Source organism: Mesoplodon mirus (assembly GCF_964341445.2).
Source record: "Mesoplodon mirus genome assembly, chromosome: 5".
Taxonomy (NCBI): Eukaryota; Metazoa; Chordata; class Mammalia; order Artiodactyla; family Ziphiidae; genus Mesoplodon; species Mesoplodon mirus.
Window position 1 is genome coordinate 43442143 of NC_138980.1, and position 20106 is coordinate 43462248.

Here is a 20106-nt window from a genome sequence, read left to right on the forward strand (position 1 = left end):
TAACTTGGGAAATTTCTAAGTTGCATGTCCCTTCTCCAACCAGAGGAGAAATTTGGGACTTAAAGCACCTCTCCTCTCTCCAGAGAGGCATTTCAGGAAACTGATGGCCCCTCACCCTTCTTAGTCAAGAACTGCCAGGGAGTTAGCTCCCTGCGCTTTTTCTAAGCAGTGTTTGAGTGTTGCAGGAAGAGTTCCTCTTTTCCTAAGAACGGCAACCATTCGACTCCTGTGCCCCAGAAAAGTTACCCATTTAGCTCTCCTTCCTTGTTTTTGTTTTTTGTTTGTTTGTTTTGAGGAGAATTTTTCCAAGCAGCTGTCCACTCTTTCCCAAGGGTCAAATCCGTGGCTTTTCCTAATTCTGTCCCCTGTCGGGCTCTTCAGTGCCACTTTTCTTCTCTGAGTGGGGCCGTTCCAAGAAGCAGTCCTGCTTCCCACCTGTCCCAAGACAAAACTAAGTAGTCACCAAACTCTGCTGTAGCATCCACCATGGCCTACCAGGCATCAGAGGACTTCACCTCTGTCTTCCCCCAGCTGGTCTGAACTCCTCCCATGATTTATCCCCGAAGAACCCAGTTATACCCTTCACAGGCAACCAGACATCCATTGAATTGAAGGGGTGAAGAAGGCAGCAATGAGAAAGAGCCACAACTCTCTGAGGATTCAATATGGCAAACTTTTATCTCCCCCCACTTTGTGCACAGAAGTGTGCAAGATGCTGAGATACCTGAATTATAGGATGGAACTTGTGAACCAAGATGAACACAATAAAGGGAAATAAGCCTATTAGACAAGGCAGACTGTTATACTAAAGAGATACCCAGAAGATGTTGTAGGATTGTAGAGGAGGAAGTGATTAAATGAAATAATGGATGTGGGCTTCCCTGGTGGTGCAGTGGTTAAGAATCCGCCTGCCAATGCAGGGGACACGGGTTCGAGCCCTGGTCCAGGAAGATCTCCCATGCCACAGAGTAACTAAGCCTTTGTGCCACAACTACTGAGCCTGCGCTCTAGAGCCCGTGAGCCAAAACTACTGAGCCCGCGTGCCACAACTACTGAAGCCCACGCGCCTAGAGCCCGTGCTCCACAACAAGAGAAGCCACCGCGATGAGAAGCCTGTGCACCGCAACGAAGAGTAGCCCCCATTTGCCGCAACTAGAGAAAACCCGTGTGCAGCACCAAAGACCCGATGCAGCCAAAAATATAAATAAATAAATTTATTTTTTTAAAAAATTGAGGTAATGGATGTGATGGTGCTTCATAAACCTTGAAGCAGTGTTCCTGTGTAGAAAGGATTATTGTTATTGTTACAAGTGGGCTGACATTCCTGGAAGAAAAGTAAAAAATAAATTCTGAGAGTCAGAGTGATGGGAGATTGGCAGAGAGCCCTGTGGGGCCTGACTCCCTGAGTGAGCTCAGCCCGGACCCAAGTGGCAAGGCTCACGGAATCCTTGGATAGGGAAGGAAGCCACTGGAAACACAAAGACACTGTGTTCCCAGAGCGCCTTGTTTGTACCTCTGTTGTAGCACTTACCACATTCTGCAAGTGTCTGAGGCAGTCTGGGTGGACAATAAACCCTTGGACTTTTGGTGACTGGCAGAACTGGGGTCAAACACATGCCTGCCACTCCCTAGCTAGGCCAATTACTTTCCTTGGCCCATATCAGGAGTGAGAACACCAGTCTCTAAAGGTTGCACTGAGGATTGTGAGCTCAAAGTGCCTTGCATGGTACCTGGTACATAGTAGGACTCAGGAGTTTTTTGTTTCATTCCAGTCACTAACTAGGTTGCTTTCTGAGGGCAAGAATCCAGTCTTATTCATTTAAGTAATCCCTCAGTACTTTTATAGTTCTGAATTGAACTGGGATCAAAGAGCAGCTTGTTGTCCAACCCCTTCATTTTATACATGAGAAACTGAGGGGCCCAGAGGGCAACTGTGACTTGTTCACATCCTACTGCTACTTTATGGCTGGATCCTAAACTTGCATTGTCTTAATCTCACTTTTGGCCTCTGTGAAGGAAAGATAAGAAGGAAGGAGACCTGTCCCCTTGAGTCGTGCAGAGCAGAGTCATGTAAGAACCCCAAATTCCCTGAGCCTTATGTCTCTCTCAGGCAAGCTGGGAGAAGGTTCTGGATACAGCTCTAATAGAGTCCCCAAACTCAAGAGCAAAGGGCAAGTGGGGTCCCTGACCAGGGTCAAGGCCACCTAAATTAACTTTATCAAAGGGAAATTGCAAATGAAGTGAGGTTATTTCAGAGCTACTCTATGTAATTTCCAGACTGATCCCTGGAAATGTCAGGACCTATAATTAGATCTCACTTTTTATTTTAAGAATGCACAGAATTTCTCTGATTCTCTGGAAAAAAGCATTGCCTGGAGGCAGAGATGTTGGATTAAGTGATGTCCATAAAGTCTGGAATCCTAAGCATAAACAGAAGTCCCATTTGCCTGGAAAATTATATCCTTGAAGAATCAAAGGCAAATGGGCATTTGTCAGAGAGAGTGAAATGCACCACCAAAATGGATGACAGGAGCACAGCTTCTGACATAAAAAAAAAAAAAAAAAAAAAAAGAAACAAAAGGAAAGAAGAGCACATGACCCATTCCAAGGATGGTCTTTCCTTTCCATGGTGGTAGCAGCGATTGCATCTTTCTGCATCAAGGCATGTCCCTTCCTGGTCTGGGAAATCATGTGGGCAAACTGGCTAAGTGACATTCACATCCAAATAGGGAAATGGGAACTGAGCCAGGTGAATGCACAGGCAGCAAGGAAGTCAGGGCCTCAACAGTAGTTAGAAAAATGATGACCTGGTTGGTGCTAGCCTGCAGAGACATTCTCTTGGTGTTTTGGCTTTGGGCAAGGAAGAGTGCCCACTGACAATGAAGAATGACAGCTTGTTAATACCAGTGGAAAGGATACTAAGCACAAATATTAAAGCCCACTAGTGTCACTCAATGATAGTTGAAGTTCAGGTACAAACAGTAAAGTGCCCCTCCATCATTGCCTCCTAAGATTCTTGGACTGCCTAATTCATTTGGGTTTGACAAGCATGATGAGGTTCACATATGTGAATTGCTAGTCTACTGAAATTTGCATCCTTTGTCAGTGGTAAAAAGTCAGTGCCTGGGGGGAGGGATAAATTAGGAGTTTGGGATAAATTAGGAGTATGTTAATCCCAAACTCCTAATTTAACACTACTATATATAAAATGGATAAATAACAAGGACTTACTGTATAGCACAGGGAACTATACTCAATATTTTGTGGGGACTTCCCTGGCGCTCCAGTGGCTAAGACTCCACTCCCAATGCACGGGGCCTGGGTTCGATCCCTGGTCAGGGAACTAGATCCCACATGCCACAACTAAACATCCCACATGCCGCAACTAAGACCCAGTGCAGCCAAATAAATAAATATTTAAATATATATATATATATATATATATATATATATATATATATATATATATATTAATAACCTTTAAGGGAAAAGAATCTGAAAAAAATTTATATATATGTATGTATAACTGAATCACTTTGATAACTTTGCTGTATACCTGAAACTAACACAACATTGTAAATCAACTATACTTCAATTAAAAAAAAAAAGTCAGTGCCTGTTTCCAGAGAGAAATAGACACCACCAAATCAGGAGGTTGGCCTATATGTCCTCATATAGCACCTGAATTATCCAGGGGTGGGGAGCAGGGTGTAGCTTTATTGGTGTTGGTTGGCTAGAAAATCTAGAATCGAGTCCAGATGGAGTTCAGGAGTCCTTTCAGCCAGATTTTTTTTATAGATCTCTAGGTCAAAAAACTGGACTCCAGTAACAAATCTTACCCAGTTTGTACTGACACAATTAAGTGAAATTAGTGATAACCCTTTTCTGAGACAAAAAGTGTTATCTACACCTACATGCCTACAGCCTAGGAGACTTCTAAATCAAAATGGTGACTTCCCCAACCGGGAAGGAAAGCATTTCTGAACAGGAGAGAGTTCATCTTAGACACTCTGTATGCAGAAAGGAGGAGCTGAACGCAGACTTTCTGCTGCCTTCAGAGAATTCACCTTGAGATTCTGTTGGATCTGAAGGCCTTTAGCATCCCAGACATGCATTTACACCTGAGCCTAAAACCCAGGTCAGGGCTTTCATCCTGCTGCATTTTGTATCCTTCCCTTGATCTTTCTCTGCCTTGAGACAACGGCCCGGTGCCCAGGGACTTAAGTGACTCCAAGTGGCATGTGTGTCATGCCTGTGGTCACATCCCACTGCTTTCATTCCCTCACCATTCTCTCCTCCTCATCAGGCTGGTGTCTGTCTAATCCTGCCACTAAAATCTCTCTCTCAACTTAAGTTCTCTCTGAGAACTTAACGATTCCCATTCCAGGAACTCTTCTTGGTGTGTATTTTCTCTAACCTCTAGCATCTAGAGGACACTCCCTCCTCCTTGAAATATCTTCCATTGGCTTTCAGGGAACTTGACTTTTCTGGTCTCCTGTTCAGTCTCTGTGCAACTTCTACCTGGAAATTCTGCCAGGCTGCTCATCTCTTGCCACTCTTTGCCCTCTATGTGTCATCAGAGAATAAATCCCTTTGTGGAGTGGGACTATATAAGAACTCTAAGATCTGTATTTCCAGTCTGCCGGAGTTCCTTGTCCAGGGTCTCCTTTGCCTCCAGATGGTTCCACGAAGATGTGACTCAAACCTGACCAAATATCGGACCAAATTTGGTAGCTCTCTCTTTGACCCATCTCCCATTCTTTAAACTAGCTGCTCTTTGTCATTTTCTTTCTTTCTTTCTTTCTTTTTCTTGCACCAATGTCACTTTCGCAGTGTTCCAGGATGAAAGCTCTTAAATCTTTGGAAGTTTTAACATCATTCTTCAAGCTCAAACTTAGTTGCTAAATGTTGTGATTTGCCTGCTCACTTTTCTATCTACTCTTTTCAATTTCCATTGCTACCACCCATGCCTGGACTATTATGTGCAAATTATCAGACTAATTTCTCTTAAATCATGGACCATGTGACACCCCTACACAAAAAACTTCAATTTTTATGGAGGCTGTATTGTATTCCTTTTGTAATCAGGAAGAAAAAAAAAAAAGAATTCCATCACCAAATTGTAAAGACTGAATCTTGGCTTAACGTTTGAAGACTTCTTCTTGCCCCTCCCTTCGCTACAGTTTCTTCCTGGGATGCTTTCTTCAGGAATGATACCTTGTGTTGATTAGTGCAAAATTTCCTACACTGAATTCCACAAGGTATGAGAATGACTCAAGATACCAGTAGAGATTCTGTGATGAGCTTCCCTGCTTAAAAAAATTTTTTTCAGGACTTCCCTGGTGGTCCAGTGGTTAAGACTCTGTACTTCCAATGCAAGGGGTGCAGTTTCGATCCCTGGTCAGGAAACTAAGATCCCACAAGCCACATGGCATGGCCAAAAAAAAAAAAAAGTTTTCAACCAGAAGATTTCACTAAACCTTTAGTATTGATAATACCTACTGTTATGTTATAGTACAATCCCCTTCTCTTGAGCACATGATGTTTCCTTTTTTTCTAAGAACACCCATCAATATCCTGGCACTACTGTATAGCACAGGGAACTCTACTCAATTCTCTGTGGTGACCTAAATGGGAAGGAAATCCAAAAAAGAGGGGATATATGTATACATAAAACTGATTCACTTTGCTGTACAGTGGAAACTAACACAACATTGTAAAGCAACTGTATTCCAATAAAAATTCGTTAAAAAGAAAAAATCCTGGTGAACTCACATTCAGTAGAATGTGGTTCATGGCTTGATTGGGGCTGGCTTGGCATGTTGCCCTTGTCTAAGCCAGCTTCTGCCTCCCTTATTGCATCTCCCTCTCTCGGGAGTTCTATGAGATCATGGTACATTGCCCCATTTTGGAGGGGAGACAGTCGAGGATCAGGGTTTTTTATTCAGCTAGGGTCACAAATAAATAAAATCAGAACCTAGGTTTCAATTCCAATTCTGAACAAAATCCGACTCCCGTACAGCCTTTCCACCTGCTGGGGCCACGAGCATGTTGGTAACTAACCTTTTCTGTTTATAATCCTCATTTTTGTGCATTTTGTATTAAGTCACCACACAAAATGGGTAGGCTGGATGGTTTTACTTTCCTTCTTCCCTTCCTCCTTTCCTTTCCCTCTTCCTCCCTCCCTCCCTCTTTCTCTTCCTTTTCTTTCTTTCTTTCTCTTTCTTTGTCTTTCTTTCTCTCCCTTCCTTCCTTCCTTCCTTCCTTCCTTCCTGTCTTTCTTTCTTTCTTTCTTTCTTTCTTTCTTTCTTTCTTTCTTTCTTTCTTTCTTTTCTTTTCTTTCTTTCTTCCTTTCTTTCTTTCCTCTCTTTCTTTCTTTCCCTTCCTTCTTTCCTTTCTTGCTTTCTTCCTTCCTTCCTTCCTCCCTCCCTTCCTCCCCCCTCCCTCCACTAGATAATAACACTCCCAGAGGATAGAACTACATTCTTCAGTATACACATAGTAGATACACACACACATTCAATATATACACAGCGGACTACATTTAAACCATAGATGCCTGGGTCATCCGCCTTTTCTGAATGCCTTCTCATGTCTCCCCTTCACATCCCCTCTTCTTTTAGATAACAGCGTGTTAAGGACTGTCAGAACCGAGAGGAAGTTAAGCAATCAGCTAGTCCATCTTCAACATTTCCCAAATGCAGAGAGTGCAGAGAGGGTATGACTGAGCAAGCTCAGCATCAAGGCGAGAGCAGAGCTGGTCTCTTGGCAAAGCCAGCCCGAATCTCAAAGGCCACAGAGACTCATTGCATTTTCATGGTTGTTAAACCCCAGTGGCAGAGCAGGCGGCATCCTGTCTCCTGTCTTGAGTGGAATTCAGGAGTCCCCAGGGAGCTCTGGGCAGTCGGGGGCCGCGCCCCGTGGGTCACTCGTGTGCCTTTGTGAGGGGAGTTTCCTTGTCACTGCCCAGCTGCTTCCTGCCTCCATGTTAAGGCCTCCAGGCCACTCTGTGGGGAAGCAGCCATCAGGGCTCCCTGCCTTTGCCTTCCACCCAGACCAGACCAGGCTCGTCCTTCCTGCTGCTGCTCAGCGTCTCACGCATCTGCTCACCAAGGTCCTGGTCCTCTTTATGAGAATTTTCTCCTGGATTGTTGCCAAAGCATAGACAAGCGAGCCAGGAGAGTAAGACATCCCCCCAGACATACAGAAACTATAGAAATGTGTCTGGTCAGCATTGTTCTCCCCTCTTCCTCCCCTGTGGTGGGCATGGGACTGGCACTGAGTGGGTAACAGGGTGAGTGGTGAGGATGGAATGAAAGAGGATACTTAGTGCTTCCATCTTATTTTGTTCTTTTGTACGAGTAACCTTTCAAAACTTCCCTCATTCATTGATATATTCATTTATTCCACAAATATTTAATGGGCCCTTAAGGAGGGCTGGGCACTGTGGGGTAGAGTGCCGTGGGCGAAGGTGCCAGGGATGAGGCATCTCTCTCTCACCTTGACCCTCAGGTCTGCTGTTCCCTTCCCCACAGGCAGCCACCATCACCAGTCTCTCAAATGTCCCTCCAGAGAGGTTCTATTCCATGTGCAGATGCATGGGGTCCACTTTGATTTTGTGCACACAGAGTCATGGCGCACATGCTCTGATCTTTTAAACTGAAAGCAAGTGTTCTGGTGGGCAATTCTCACCATGGAGGCAAGTTGCCACCTTCAATCAGTGACCGGGACTGTTCTAGAATGTTCCTAAGAATGGAGCACCCTTAGCCCAACATTGCTGTTCAGTATAGAAAGCCCTAGAAACACCTGCATTGGGGCCCCAGGGGAAAAGGTCCTTGGATCCTTGGAGTAGGCCTATTTCTACGTGTCTTGGGTTAGGAAAGGCTGAATCACTACTTTTGCTTAGATCTGGAAACTAACTTATCTTCTTCCTAGTGCAGGAGTCACTAGTGCCCCTGGGTCTGGAAACCTTCACTCCTGCTCCAAATGATGCTGAGAGCTAGGGGCCTGCAGCTTAGGGGGAGATGGGGCTGTCGCGGGAATTTCAGTGCAAGGGCCCAGGTTCTCCACTGGAGCCGTCAGAGACCTGTGGTCATAGTGACCGTTCTGGATGCTGTGGTGAGCAAGTCGAATGGGGAGGGACAGACTGACAACAAAGTGAACAAGGTGGTTTCAACCCCTGGTGATGTTGATGAAGAAAAGTAACCAGAGATGTGACACAATGACTGGAAAGGACTCCGGCCAGGGCAGGAGTTGGAAGCTTGTGAGCAGGTGGATTTGAGGAGAGAACTGAATCTTAACAAGGACTCAGCCTGGGGATGAGCATTCTGGGCAGAGGGGAGCAGTGGGTGCCACAGACCTGAGGGCACCGACCATGGGGCAGAGAGCAACTGGAGAGCTGGTGGGCAAGGATGAAGTGGGAGAGCTGATGTTGCAGGCCTGGGAGGAAGCTGGATTCTATTCTAATGGGAAGAAATAAGCATGCTACAAAGCTCTGTGAGCTCTGTTTCCCACTGGTAAAACTCTTTGTTTGGATTCGGTAATCTTCCAGCTCTCTGGTTTCATGCCTGTGTTCTTTTATTCAAAGATGTTATTGAGCCTCCAGGGTGGCCAGATTTAGCAAATGAAAACATAGGATGGGGCTTCCCTGGTGGCGCAGTGGTTAAGAATCCGTCTGCCAATGCAGGGGAAACAGGTTTGAGCCCTGGGCTGGGAAGATCCCACATGCTGCGGAGCAACTAAGCCTGTGCGCCACAACTACTGAGCCTGCGCTCTAGAGCCCGCGAGCCACAACTGCTGAAGCCCACGTGCCTAGAGTCCGTGCTCCACAACGAGAAGCCACTGCAGTGAGAAGCCTGTGCACCACAACAAAGAGTAGCCCCCGCTCGCTGCACTAGAGAAAGCCCCTGTGCAGCAATGAAGACCCAACTCAGCCAAAAATAAAATAAATAAAATAAAATTTATTAAAAAAAAAAAAAGAAAAAGAAAACCTAGGATGCCCAGTTAGGGTGAATTTCAGATTAATGACCAATTCTCATGTAGTATAAGCCTATCCCACAGTGTCAGAATATCTTCCATGTGCCAGGGCCCCGCTAGGAGTCAGCTCAGCTTTGAACGATTTTCTTCACACAGCCCCACAGCCTACTGCCTTCGGAGGAACTGGTCAGACGTGAAGGCTAGAGTCTGGTGTGACTTGGGAGAGAGAGATTAACCGGCTTCAAAAATTCACCTTGGCCCCAAATTGTGACCTTGAACTGGCGATTCCTTTGGGTGCCCCAACTCTTGTTAGATGTGGCATTGATTAAAATGCCTTCGACATCCCCTGCATCACAAACATGTATCGTGTTGTGTGGGGAGGTTATTTGAGTGGCCAGATATAGGTTCTGGCCTTTTCATGAGAATTATGAGAAGGGAGGGTAATGTGTTCAGTACTCACCCATTATCCTCACCGAGGGTGTGGCTGTCAGAGACCTGAGGTAACATTTGAATGTTGGAAGGATCCAGAGAGAGATGATGTGGCCATGGGCTCCTCATCCCATCACGGGGACTGAGTTGACACCGCCATGGGGTCTGGCCCTCTACTCTGCAGACAAGGCATGTGAGTGTTTCCACAGGGCAACCCTGGGCATGGCCTTTGACCTTTCCAGAACACAGCCAGGCAGGGGCAAATAATCCCTGGAAAACAATCTCCCTACGTCAAGGTTTTAGGTCTCAGGAAAACTAGATGTTGTGAGAGAAAGAGATCCTGCGAATGAGGGTTTCAGGCCCTGGTCCTGCGGGGACTTCCTTCTGTTGGCGCCAGAAGACAGAACTTTCTGGAGGCAGGAAGGACTTCTTGGAGAGATGAAGTCCCTTTTCCTGGGGAGGGGGTGCCTCAGGAAACATCATGGTGGCTGCTGGGCAGGGTGTTAGGGGTACAGTACTCGGACTGGGGACCCAGCTCTGAGGCATCTACTCTGGTTATTTCGTGGTGGTGTCAGGAGGGGTCTGGCCCTTGGTCACCTGCTGTTGGAGTCCATGTTATCCAAAGGGGTTAGTGACCCCATCTCTGTCATTGTCACCTTCTGACCCGTGCCCTTGCCTCAGTTCAGCCCTGTCTGCATCACCGCCACCCGAGTTCACTTCTGGGATGTAGGCCTAAGTGTGGTAGGAGGAGAAGAACCTGAGGAGACCTGGGGACTTTGATCCTTCCCCTGGACAAGGGGGCTCAGTCACTTTCCCCATCCATCAATGTCCTCCTGGACATGACCCAGGTGTCAGCTGTGCTTGAGGTGGTGGTGGGCACATGTGGCAGCCCCTGCCCTCCAGAATGCCACAGGCAACCCAGATGCCCACCCAGCATCCTCTCTGAGGTGGCCAGACATGAGGGCTGCCCATTCCCTTCCCACAGTCTTGGTGGCCATGTAAGCAGAAGTTGGAAACACCATCTAACTGCCCAGCTCCGACTGGCTTGGCTGAGGGAGTCCTCCCCTCTGTTCTGTCACAGAGCTCCCCCACCCCTCAAGTCCCCTGGTTGTCCCATCCTACAGTGCACTACTCCTCTCTCGCAGGCAGGACAGCACTCACTCCTATTTGAGGTCCATTATAGAGCTCCTGGCACAATGTCCACTCCCTGAGGGCAGGGACTTTATCTGGTGTGGTTCCTGCTGTGTTCCCAGCACCCAGCATGTGCCAAATAAATCTTTGGCAAGTAAATGAGGGAATGAATGGTGCAGCCCTGACACCTAGAGAACCATGGGGATCAGCGTCTCTGACCTACATGTTACATGAGGGGAATTGAGAGGCCCTGAGGTAAAGGTCAGCCCACATCCTTGCAGATAAGGACAGAGCCAGGGTATACTGGGGTCTGGTGACATCCAGCCCAGCCCTCCCAGCCTGCTTGCCCTGCCTGATGGGGACACTGCCCGGGGTGTCCGCGCCCCCTGGCGGCTGAGGAGCAGGCTGGGCCACCGGCAGCCACTGGTGACACACAGATGACAGAGTGGGAGATTTACTTCCGGTTCATGTTACTTCTGAGCAGTCTGTACTTAACCCTTTAGGGGAGCGTTTGTGTTCAGAACCCTGCAGTAGCAGGACATCCTCCAAGGGCCACACAGACACTCGCTCTGGGCGGAGCATGCCTAACTGCAGATGGAGCCTGAACTCCAAGCTGCACAGACACATGATGCTCAGAATTGTGGTTAGAAACAACACTCAAAGCAAAATAAACACATGTTGACAAAGTGGTCCTCTTCTAAGGCTCTTAGAGAGTTTTTCTGCATACACAACAGGGATAGGACGAACGAGTGCTGATCTCTCTTCCATAAACTCCTAATTTAGTGTAAGAATGTTGTGATTTTTAAAATGACATTTGTTGGACTTCCCTGGTGGTGCGGTGGTTAAGAAGCCTCCTGTCAATGCAGGGGACACGGGTTTGGGCCCTGACCCAGGAAGATCTCACATGCCGCGGAGCAACTAAGCCCATGAGCCACAACTACTGAGCCTGCACTCTAGAGCCTGCGCACCACAACGAAGAGTAGTGCCCCGCTTGTTTCAACTAGAGAAAGCCTGCGTGCAGCAACGAAGACCCGACGCAGCCAAAAATAAATATATAAATAAATTAATTAAAAAACATCAAGCCCCAATTTAAAAAAAAAGACATTTGTTGTAGCAGCCATAATGCATTGAGAGTATCATATTTTTCACAAAGGGACTGTAATAGTCCCTTTATTTTCGAGTCCTTGAAAAAAGTATCAAAAAATATCCCTTGAAAAAAGTATCAAAAAATATCAAAGTGCTAAGAAAATCAAATTCACATAGAAACAAATCTTTTCCTTTTTTCCCCAACCAACTGCATTGTAATCTCACCAAGTGAGCATGAATTTGTGGTGAAATATTTTAAAAATTGTCAGCAATCCCCCCTTCCCCTCTCAGACCCCCTGAGGACCAGCAGAGCGGGCGGTGGGGAGTGGAGAGGGTTGGGAGGGAGGGGCCTCCTCTGACCTGGGGTCAGCCTCCACTGGGCACCTCTGAGCTGACTGGGATTTTATTAGGGGAAGAAGCCACTGTGGTTCAAATGGAAGAACTGATGCGAGGTGCTGCACAGACGAAACATGGCAGGAATCTCCCTGAATAGCTTTCTTTGTGGGGAAATGTAAACCCAAAGAGCTCAAGGAAGCCAAGGGGGAAGCCAATACACATGGGGAATACTTCAAATTTCCAGGCCCCCAGGAGCCCATCAGCCTGGGGGTGTAGGGTCCAGGCTCCCCTGCAGGACGGCAGAGACCTGCTGTTGTCATTTTGGTGGTGGAGGGGTGGGACTGGCCACAGTGACTGGGTGTTACGACACGTGCACATTGTGGGCAGGTGTCCACAGTGGCATCTGCTGAACCTGTCTGGGGTTGGCCCATGCGCTCTTCCCTCTAGGATGCCCCATGGATCTACACACCCTATGTCAGGCTTGGGCCAGGATGTTTCCCCAGTGAAACCCAGCAGCCACAAGGAGAGTGCCCCTGGCAGGGGGACAGGTGGGAGTGAGCACAGAATGTTCTGAGACCATTCAGGCAGGAGGCTGGGCAGCAGGCAGGTGGGAGACATGACTGGGCCTCAGACAGATGGAGAAGATGGCTAGGAATAGGCAGAGTGACCGGCAGGAGTTCTGAGGATTGGGGATGTAGGTGTCAAAGGTTAGTAACAAGCCCTTCCCCAGGCATTTGATGCTCGGGCCAGCTGCCCTGGCCACCTGCTAGCCTCTGTGAGGCCCATTCCTGTCTTCCCCTCAGTCCTGTGGCTGCCTCCTGGCTGAGTTCCTGTCATCTACTTCCCAAGTATGTTCTCTGCACTGTGTCACTGTCTGTGTGGAATCGCTCACACATCCAGTGGCCAGCAGTTCTGCCCTGGGACGACGGCCCAAAGGAGGCTTCAGAAGTGTCCCTGGAAAGGAGCAGTCAAGGCCACATGGGCATCATCTCGGGGCACAGGGACAAGAGCAACACGAGGGCCTTGATGCAGCATGAGTGGCAGCCTGGCACAATACACGCACATTAAAAGCACGGCACAACCCAAGAGAATTGAAAACACGTGTTCAAACAAAATGCACGGGCACATCCATAACAGCACTATTCACAATAGCCACAAGGGAAAAGCAACCCAAAGCCCATCAATGGATGGCTAGATAAAATGTGGTCCATCCATTATCCAACAGAACATTATTTAGCCATAAAAATGAAGCACTGATACACGCTACAACGTGGAAAAACCTTGAAGACGTCAGGCTGAGTGAAAGAAACCAGACACAAAAAGACACATGATACGATTCCATTTATATGAAATACCCAGAAGAGGTAAATCCAATAGTGACAGAAAGTAGATTAGTGGTTTTCTGGGGCTGGGGTAATGGGAATGGGGAGTGACTGCTAATGGAGATGGGGTCTCCTTTTGGGGTGATGAAAATGTTCTGGAACTAAACAGAGGTGCTGGTTGTACACAGTAAATGTATTCAGTGCCACTGAATTGTACATGTTTAAATGTTAACTTTATGTGACTTTCACCTCAAAAAGGAAAAAAAAAAAAAAAACCTAGGCACATGAAGGCTGACCCATGAGTTTTCTAAGAACACAGGGAATAGAACACCAGGCAGGCAAGAAAGTCTGTCTGTGGCGAGGGCCAGGACAGACAGTGCTGTGGGCCTTGCATGCCATGTCTCAGGGGTTTCTTCCCCTCTAGGCAGGGCTGGACTGAAGAACATCATCATTAGAGGGGAACAGATTCAGGTTTCCACCAGGTCCTCCAGTCCAGGGCATCGGGTTCTGCATCCTCACACTCTGTAGTTCATAGCAGAAGTCTCTGTGGCCCCGCTGGCTGGGCGGGGAAGGTTAGTCTTTGGGATGGCACATGTGAGGGGCAGATGGCACAACAAAGACACAGTGAGTGACGGCTCCCGCAAGTTATTTTACTTTGAATATATAGGAAAAGAAATCTACAAATGAGAAGCTATGTTCTACGGTTATGCTTTTTAAACAATTCTTGTATTTACAGAATTATTTTTCCTGATTAAAAGCACCAGCTGAAGATATAGGCTGCTAAAAACAAAGGACACTGCAAACCCATTAAAAAACCGTATGCCAAACATACTTACTGAAAACCCTTTAAGGAAACAAGGACAATGCAACCAACAAATTTACCAACTGTGCCAGGCAGCCCTTTCCGAGTTCCCTGCCTGTGCTCCCAATAAATGGGATGGGGAGTGCTTACCCAAGGGGGAGGACCCTGGCCTCACCCATGGGCGACTGGGGGGATCCAACAGGGGAAGGCAGGTGTCTCCGATGGAACCTGGCACCTCCTGGACCAACGTCCCCAGAACCGTAGGCCCTGAGGGCCACCACTGCTCATAGGAGGAAGTGGGAGGCGCACACAAGGGGTCTGACCAGCTTTAATTTACCTGCCAACAGGAATCTTTCTGCTACTCCCTCACACCCCTGTATGCTTAAGGGTTTGGAGTTTTTATTTATCTGTTTTTTCCTGAACACTTAGCTATATGACACTAGCTATGTCTCCCTGGGGGCTTGCTTGCTCTGTCTTAAATTCTTATGATTGAGGAACTGTGAGGCACTGAATTTAGACCCACAGGTATTTACGACAGCTTTATGTAATTGAAAGGTGCTGCAGTGAAGGGGACATTCAAAGCTCACACACATGCACGCATGCAGTACACGCGGGTTGGCTTCCATAAAGCTAGAGTGGAATATTAAATATTGAGTACTGAATTCTTAACTGTAAACTTAGGAAGTTAACCTTTACATATACGTAGATAACAAAGTGGTCACTAAAAGCACTTTAACATCAGGACAGACGTTAAGTTTGGAGGTTCTTATTTCAACTGCTCTACATACAAAATGTCCTAGAAGCAAAGAAAGGTTTAAATAAATACACAGAGACAAGCACGATGTAAAGTGTGACTGAAGAAACGTGGGTCTGGAGAGGCTCGACAGTGTGGGGTCCTGGCCTGCAGGTGCCGCTTGTAGCAAGACAGGTGCTCTGTCCCTTGGGTGGAGGGGAGGACCTGGGGGGCATCCTGGAGGGGGGAGGAAGACAGGATGTGGACAGCTCATGACCAGACGTCAGACCCACATTTGCAGACCTCACAGGCCCAGTGGTGTCATCAAGGGGGCAGCCCCAGAGAGCATGGGAGAGGACCACTCTTTCGAGTGACCCAGGATGACACAGAGAGGGTGGTCCTCTTAGGACAAAACTGCCAGCCCGTCCCTTCAACCACTAGCTCACTTGCATGCCTGTTGCGGGGCCCAAGGAGGGCAGTAGGGCCCTGATATGGGCAGTGGCCCAGAGTAGGGAGGTCTGCTGACAGGCTTGCTTATGGCTAAGGCACACCCAGGCCTCAGGGCCCAGGCAGCTGACCTGAGAGATCCCTACATTCCTTCCTTCACAGACACTGAGGCTTCGAGAAACAGCCTTCACGGTGCTGGGTGACTAGACTTGAACCAACAAGCAGTTGTGACTAGCAAAACCACTCACCACCCCTCAGCAGGGAGATGATCCCAGGTGCCGGAAGCTAAAGGCGGCAGCTGCTTTGACTGCCCCCAATGTCACCATCACCTGGGGCACCTCCTCAACTATCCAAGAGGAGCACAGAACCAAGAATGGCTGCCTGGGCCTGGCAGAGCCTCCTGGGGTCCAGCTCAGGAAAAGTTTCCAATGCTGTTCTGAGACCCAAGGCAGGTAGGTTTCCTCCTCCTTCCCTCTGAAAACAGGGCAGGGGGCCAAGGGAGTGGCTGCCTGCAGGCTGGTGGAGCTTCAGGTGTCTGCAAACATTCTCCACAAAGGAGGCTGCAGAGCTGCCAGAAAGCAAGCCCCTTTGATCTGGCACCCTGAGTTGGGCTGAGGAAGGTCCCTCTCCCCTGCTTCTTGACCCGCACTATGGACACTGACAGGGGGAGGGTGGCTGGTGCAAACACAGGAGTTTCTGCTCTGGGCACCAGCTCTGTGAAGACACAGACACACACAGACACACACACACACGCGGCTGGACAGTGAATCCAGTCAATGTGCAGATGTTTGGAAGCCAAGTTCCTGGGTCCCCCAGGGTCCCTAGCTAGAGGCCCTAGCTGCCAAAAGGATGGATGCTGGACAGAAAGGCAAGCTGGGAAAAGCATCGTGGCAGGATGTCCATTTTTGTCCTTGACATGAGCAATGACTTCTTCTCTCTAATTTTGGGCCAGAAACTGGTGTCCTGTCTCTGGGCACTGGAAGCTGCCATGAGCAGAGGAAACACTCCAGCGCAGCATAGAGGCCCAGGCGATGGAAGTCATGTGGCACCTCGGTGGTTAAGGACCACCCCTGCATGCAGGATCAGGAGCTGGCCGGTGGCTGGCACTCCACTCCCCGCCCAGACACACCCTCTTGAAGATATGACTCAGACGTGGAAGCAGGACTGGCAGCTCAAGTCCACTTTGAAGGATGGCTCTGGAAAGTTGGCTCCAAAATCCCACCTGCAAGCCTCAGCACCCGGACTCCTGGTACTCGGCAAGAACGGCCAGCCGGCCCTTCCTGGGAGGACGGGAATTGGCCCTCCACACTCCCCAGGGACTTGGAAGCTCTGGAGACAGTCGGGAAAGAAGCCTGGGGACAGCCACGCCAGCACGTCTCTAAGGAAAGCTCAAGTGCCATCTGTGTGGAAGTTGGGGACACACCAGGCCCCACAGAGGCCTGAAGAAGCTGAGTGGCCCTGTCCAGGGGTCTCACAGGAGGCTGGCCAGGCTGGTGTTGGGTCCATTCTGAGCTTGGAACTGCACAGGAGGCGGGCCGTCTGTCCACTGTTGGGGAAGAGGACACACAAGTGAGGTCCTTCTTAAAGAGGAGCAGGGGTTTGCTGGGCCACATGTCTGCGCCTGGAACACTGCCCTCCTCGGGCTGGTCACCAGCCAGGACCCTGCGTCTTCCAAACTGGAGTCAGATGGGCCCCCAGGAAGCAGCCTGCATCACCCACTTGGGTTGGTGCTATCTTGCCCATCCAAGGGGGCTCCTGAGGCCAGGCTGAGTTAAGGGATTGTTGGGGAGATGGAAGGAAATGGTAGCCAAGTGTGTACTTCCCTCCTCAGGAAGCGTGTCCCCCAGGGTCTACAGATCAGGTGAGCTGGCCCCAAGGAGCCAACCAGTGCCCTCATTTTGTCTCTCCCACCCTGTGCCCGTACCGTGATAAGGTTGTGCTCAGGGAGGCTGCATGCCTCGATGTGGTCCTGGAGCAGCTGCTGCGAGAAGTTCTGGTGCATCTGGGCTGCTTCATGGGCATCCATGGCATTCCCGCAGGCTTTGTTCAGGTCTGAGGGTGGGATACGCACAAAGGATGGGCCTGCTTTGGCCTGCCACTGCCCCCACACCCTCCCCTTGGGTGTGGGTGGAGCCCTAAAGTCAAACCCCAGCTCTGCCAGTGGGTTGCTGTGTGCCTGGCACATCACCTGCCCTGAGCCCTGTGTCAAGGTCAGCAAAGCCCACTTGCCAGCAGCCCTCACATGTGCCCTCCTATGTTCCTGAGTCCTTTGTCCTTGGAGGTGGATGAGCAACAAGGCCCACAGGGGCAGATATAAGGGCTGGTAGGGCAGTGAAAGTCCCTGGGGCTCCCTGTGGATGCAGCACTCAGCACTCCCAGGGATTTCCTGGCCAGCTAGCTCTTGGGCACCCAGAAGCCCACCAGGAGCAAGGCACCCAATGCTCACTTCTGAGGCAGGAGGACTGAATGGGTGCATGAAGTCCACTGCAGATAGGAACAGGTTGCCCTCTACCTCCTCCCCAGGGCCCTGGGTGAGTCTATGGACCTCAGTTTCACAACCTGTAAGTGGGAGAGCAGCAGTAACAACACTGACACCTGCTGAGCACCCTGGCTCGTCCTGCCTGACAGAGATGACTGCCATCCCCATTCATGGGAAAGACACTGAGGCCAAGTGCCAGGGCTCACAGCTCAACTCTTCACTCAGATGCCAAGAACTAGCCTTGTGGGTCCCAGAGAGACAGAATCAGATTCTGCGTAGATCTCACTATGTGAACAAGCCCACTGCCCTCAAACAGGGCCTCCTGAGAAGCCTGAGAATGTGCTAGAACTGGGGCTATGGCCTGCAGAGGCCCAGTCTGAAGCAGAGGCTTAGCAAGGCTTACCTCGGATCCTCTAGCCTTTGGCTCTACCCAGAAGCCCCAATCTCTTACTCACCTCTTAGCAGGGCCGATGACCACAGCTGCACTGACATATCTGGGATCTTGCTGGCTAGCTGCATGGCTGGCACCACCATGTTGTTACTCTCCTGTCGATCGAGCAGTAGAGGAGTCAAGGGCGGGGGGTGGTGGTAGAAAAGGGCTGGTGGCAGGGACAGCGTGGGCCCCACCTGTGACCTCCTGCTGCTTGGCATATACCCACTCCTACTTCAGAGCCTATCTCAAATGACCCTCTCCGAAGTACTCCTCGACCACCTTGGGGAAAAATAAACTGCCCCCACGCCTCGGCTCTGCATGTGCCTCCTCCCTGGGGTACAGCCATGGGCAACTCTATGTGCCTTTGTCTTTCTAGCCAGAGGAAAAGGCACTGGTGGCAGTCAGCCCTGGACCCATATCAGTAGCTGATTAGAAATACAGATTCAGGGGTCCCAGGGCTGGGAAAAGGCAGCAGTCTGTCCTGGCAGGAGCAACGAGGGCTGAACGGACAAAAGAGAGAGGAAGAGAAGTTTCTCTTCTACGTACGAGCCTGCTCTTGTGCGATGCCACCTGGGACACACGGGGCTGTTGGGGCAGCAGGATGTTTGAACCCTCCAACCCTGACTCCACCAAGTGATTGCAACAGCGCCCCCGGCCCCCAATCCCCAGGATGAGCTGAGTGAGAGCCGTTGGGGGCTGTAAACACCCATCCTTGACCCCGCAGTGACCAGCAGTACTGCTGTGACTCCACCCAGTCCAGAGACCATAGCCTGCTGGCCTAAATGTTGGGTTCAGGGTGACACTGGGAAAATTCCCAATGCGGCAATACCTTGCAGCCTGGGGGGACACTTGGCATGTAGCCCAGAGACGTACAAATCCTCAAAACCAACTCCTGAGGCCCAGATTCAACATGGCCACGGTTGTGCAGGACATGCCGCCACACAGACACAAAAGCCCAGTGACTTTATGCTGCCCTGTGGCCAGCACCTTGAAGATAAGCTCCAGGTGGGTCTCAAAACTTCTCAAAATTGAACCAAGCCCTTCCAAGACCTCAGAATGCACAGCAGAACAGGAAAAACTACTCTCCTCCTCTAGACCTGGGGCTGGGAGGGAGCTGCCAGGTGGGAGAGTCCCCCTTGGCTCAGGTTCCCCCATGACAGCTTGGGGCTGCCCCACAAAACCTGGGTTTGAAGAGCGGTGTGATCCTGAGAGTGGTCCTGTATGATGCCACCCACAAACTTGTAATGCCCAAGGACACTCTGGCCTGGCAGGCCCGGGGCAAGCAGTGTCTCCCCCAGACCTGGAGCTGCTTGAGGTGGGACCTGGGTTTGAGGACTCTTGGTGGCCCCATGTTACCCAACGTGGGCCCAGGCACAAAGGGAGCAGCAGAGGTTCCCAAATAAGCTCTGTAATTTCCTCCGGGACTGCCCCAAACATGAACCAGAAGCTGCAGCTGAGGAGCTGCTCTGCCTATCCTGAAGGTGGCTTCTGGACAAAACAAGAGCCAACAAGGTCTGGGTTCTAAGCCTGGGTTTTCAGTTTGGGGCTGTGTGACTTTTTTTTTTTTTTTTAACTTTATTTATTTTTTGGCCATGCCGTGCGGCATTCGGGATCTTGGTTCCCCAACTAGGGACTGAACCTGTGCCCCCTGCAGTGGAAGAGCGGAGTCCTAACCACTGGACTGCCAGGCAAGTCCCTTTTTAAAAATTTTTGTTATTTTTAAAAAATCTGGGGCTGTGTGCCTTCAATCTCCCCATCTGGCGACGAGGTAATCACAGCCACTGCACCAAGACACAAGCCAGCTGGCCTACACTCAGTGGAGCCTCACGTTGAGCACTTTGTCCCTGCCTAACCCCCAGATACACACTGAGGCCACTGTCCTCACTGTGCTCAGTGAGTAGTGTGACAGGTATTGTAGAAGGAGTGGAGCTA

General features: G+C 49.6%; 1 protein-coding gene across 3 annotated transcripts in view; it reads right to left on the reverse strand.

The window, feature by feature from the left end:
- Positions 1-13044: 13044 nt before the first annotated feature.
- MAU2 (MAU2 sister chromatid cohesion factor) overlaps positions 13045-20106 on the reverse strand; it is a 35414-nt gene continuing 28352 nt past the window's right edge. For 2 of the 3 annotated variants that reach the window (XM_082622173.1, XM_082622172.1), the window contains exons 17-19: positions 18197-18287; positions 17187-17314; positions 13045-16808 (exon numbers count right to left, since the gene is read on the reverse strand). In XM_082622173.1, coding sequence (XP_082478299.1) covers positions 16734-16808; positions 17187-17314; positions 18197-18287 — 294 coding nt within the window. In that variant the 3' untranslated portion in view covers positions 13045-16733. The remainder of the gene's footprint in view (positions 16809-17186; positions 17315-18196; positions 18288-20106) is intronic. The other variant, XM_082622174.1, reaches the window with a different exon arrangement.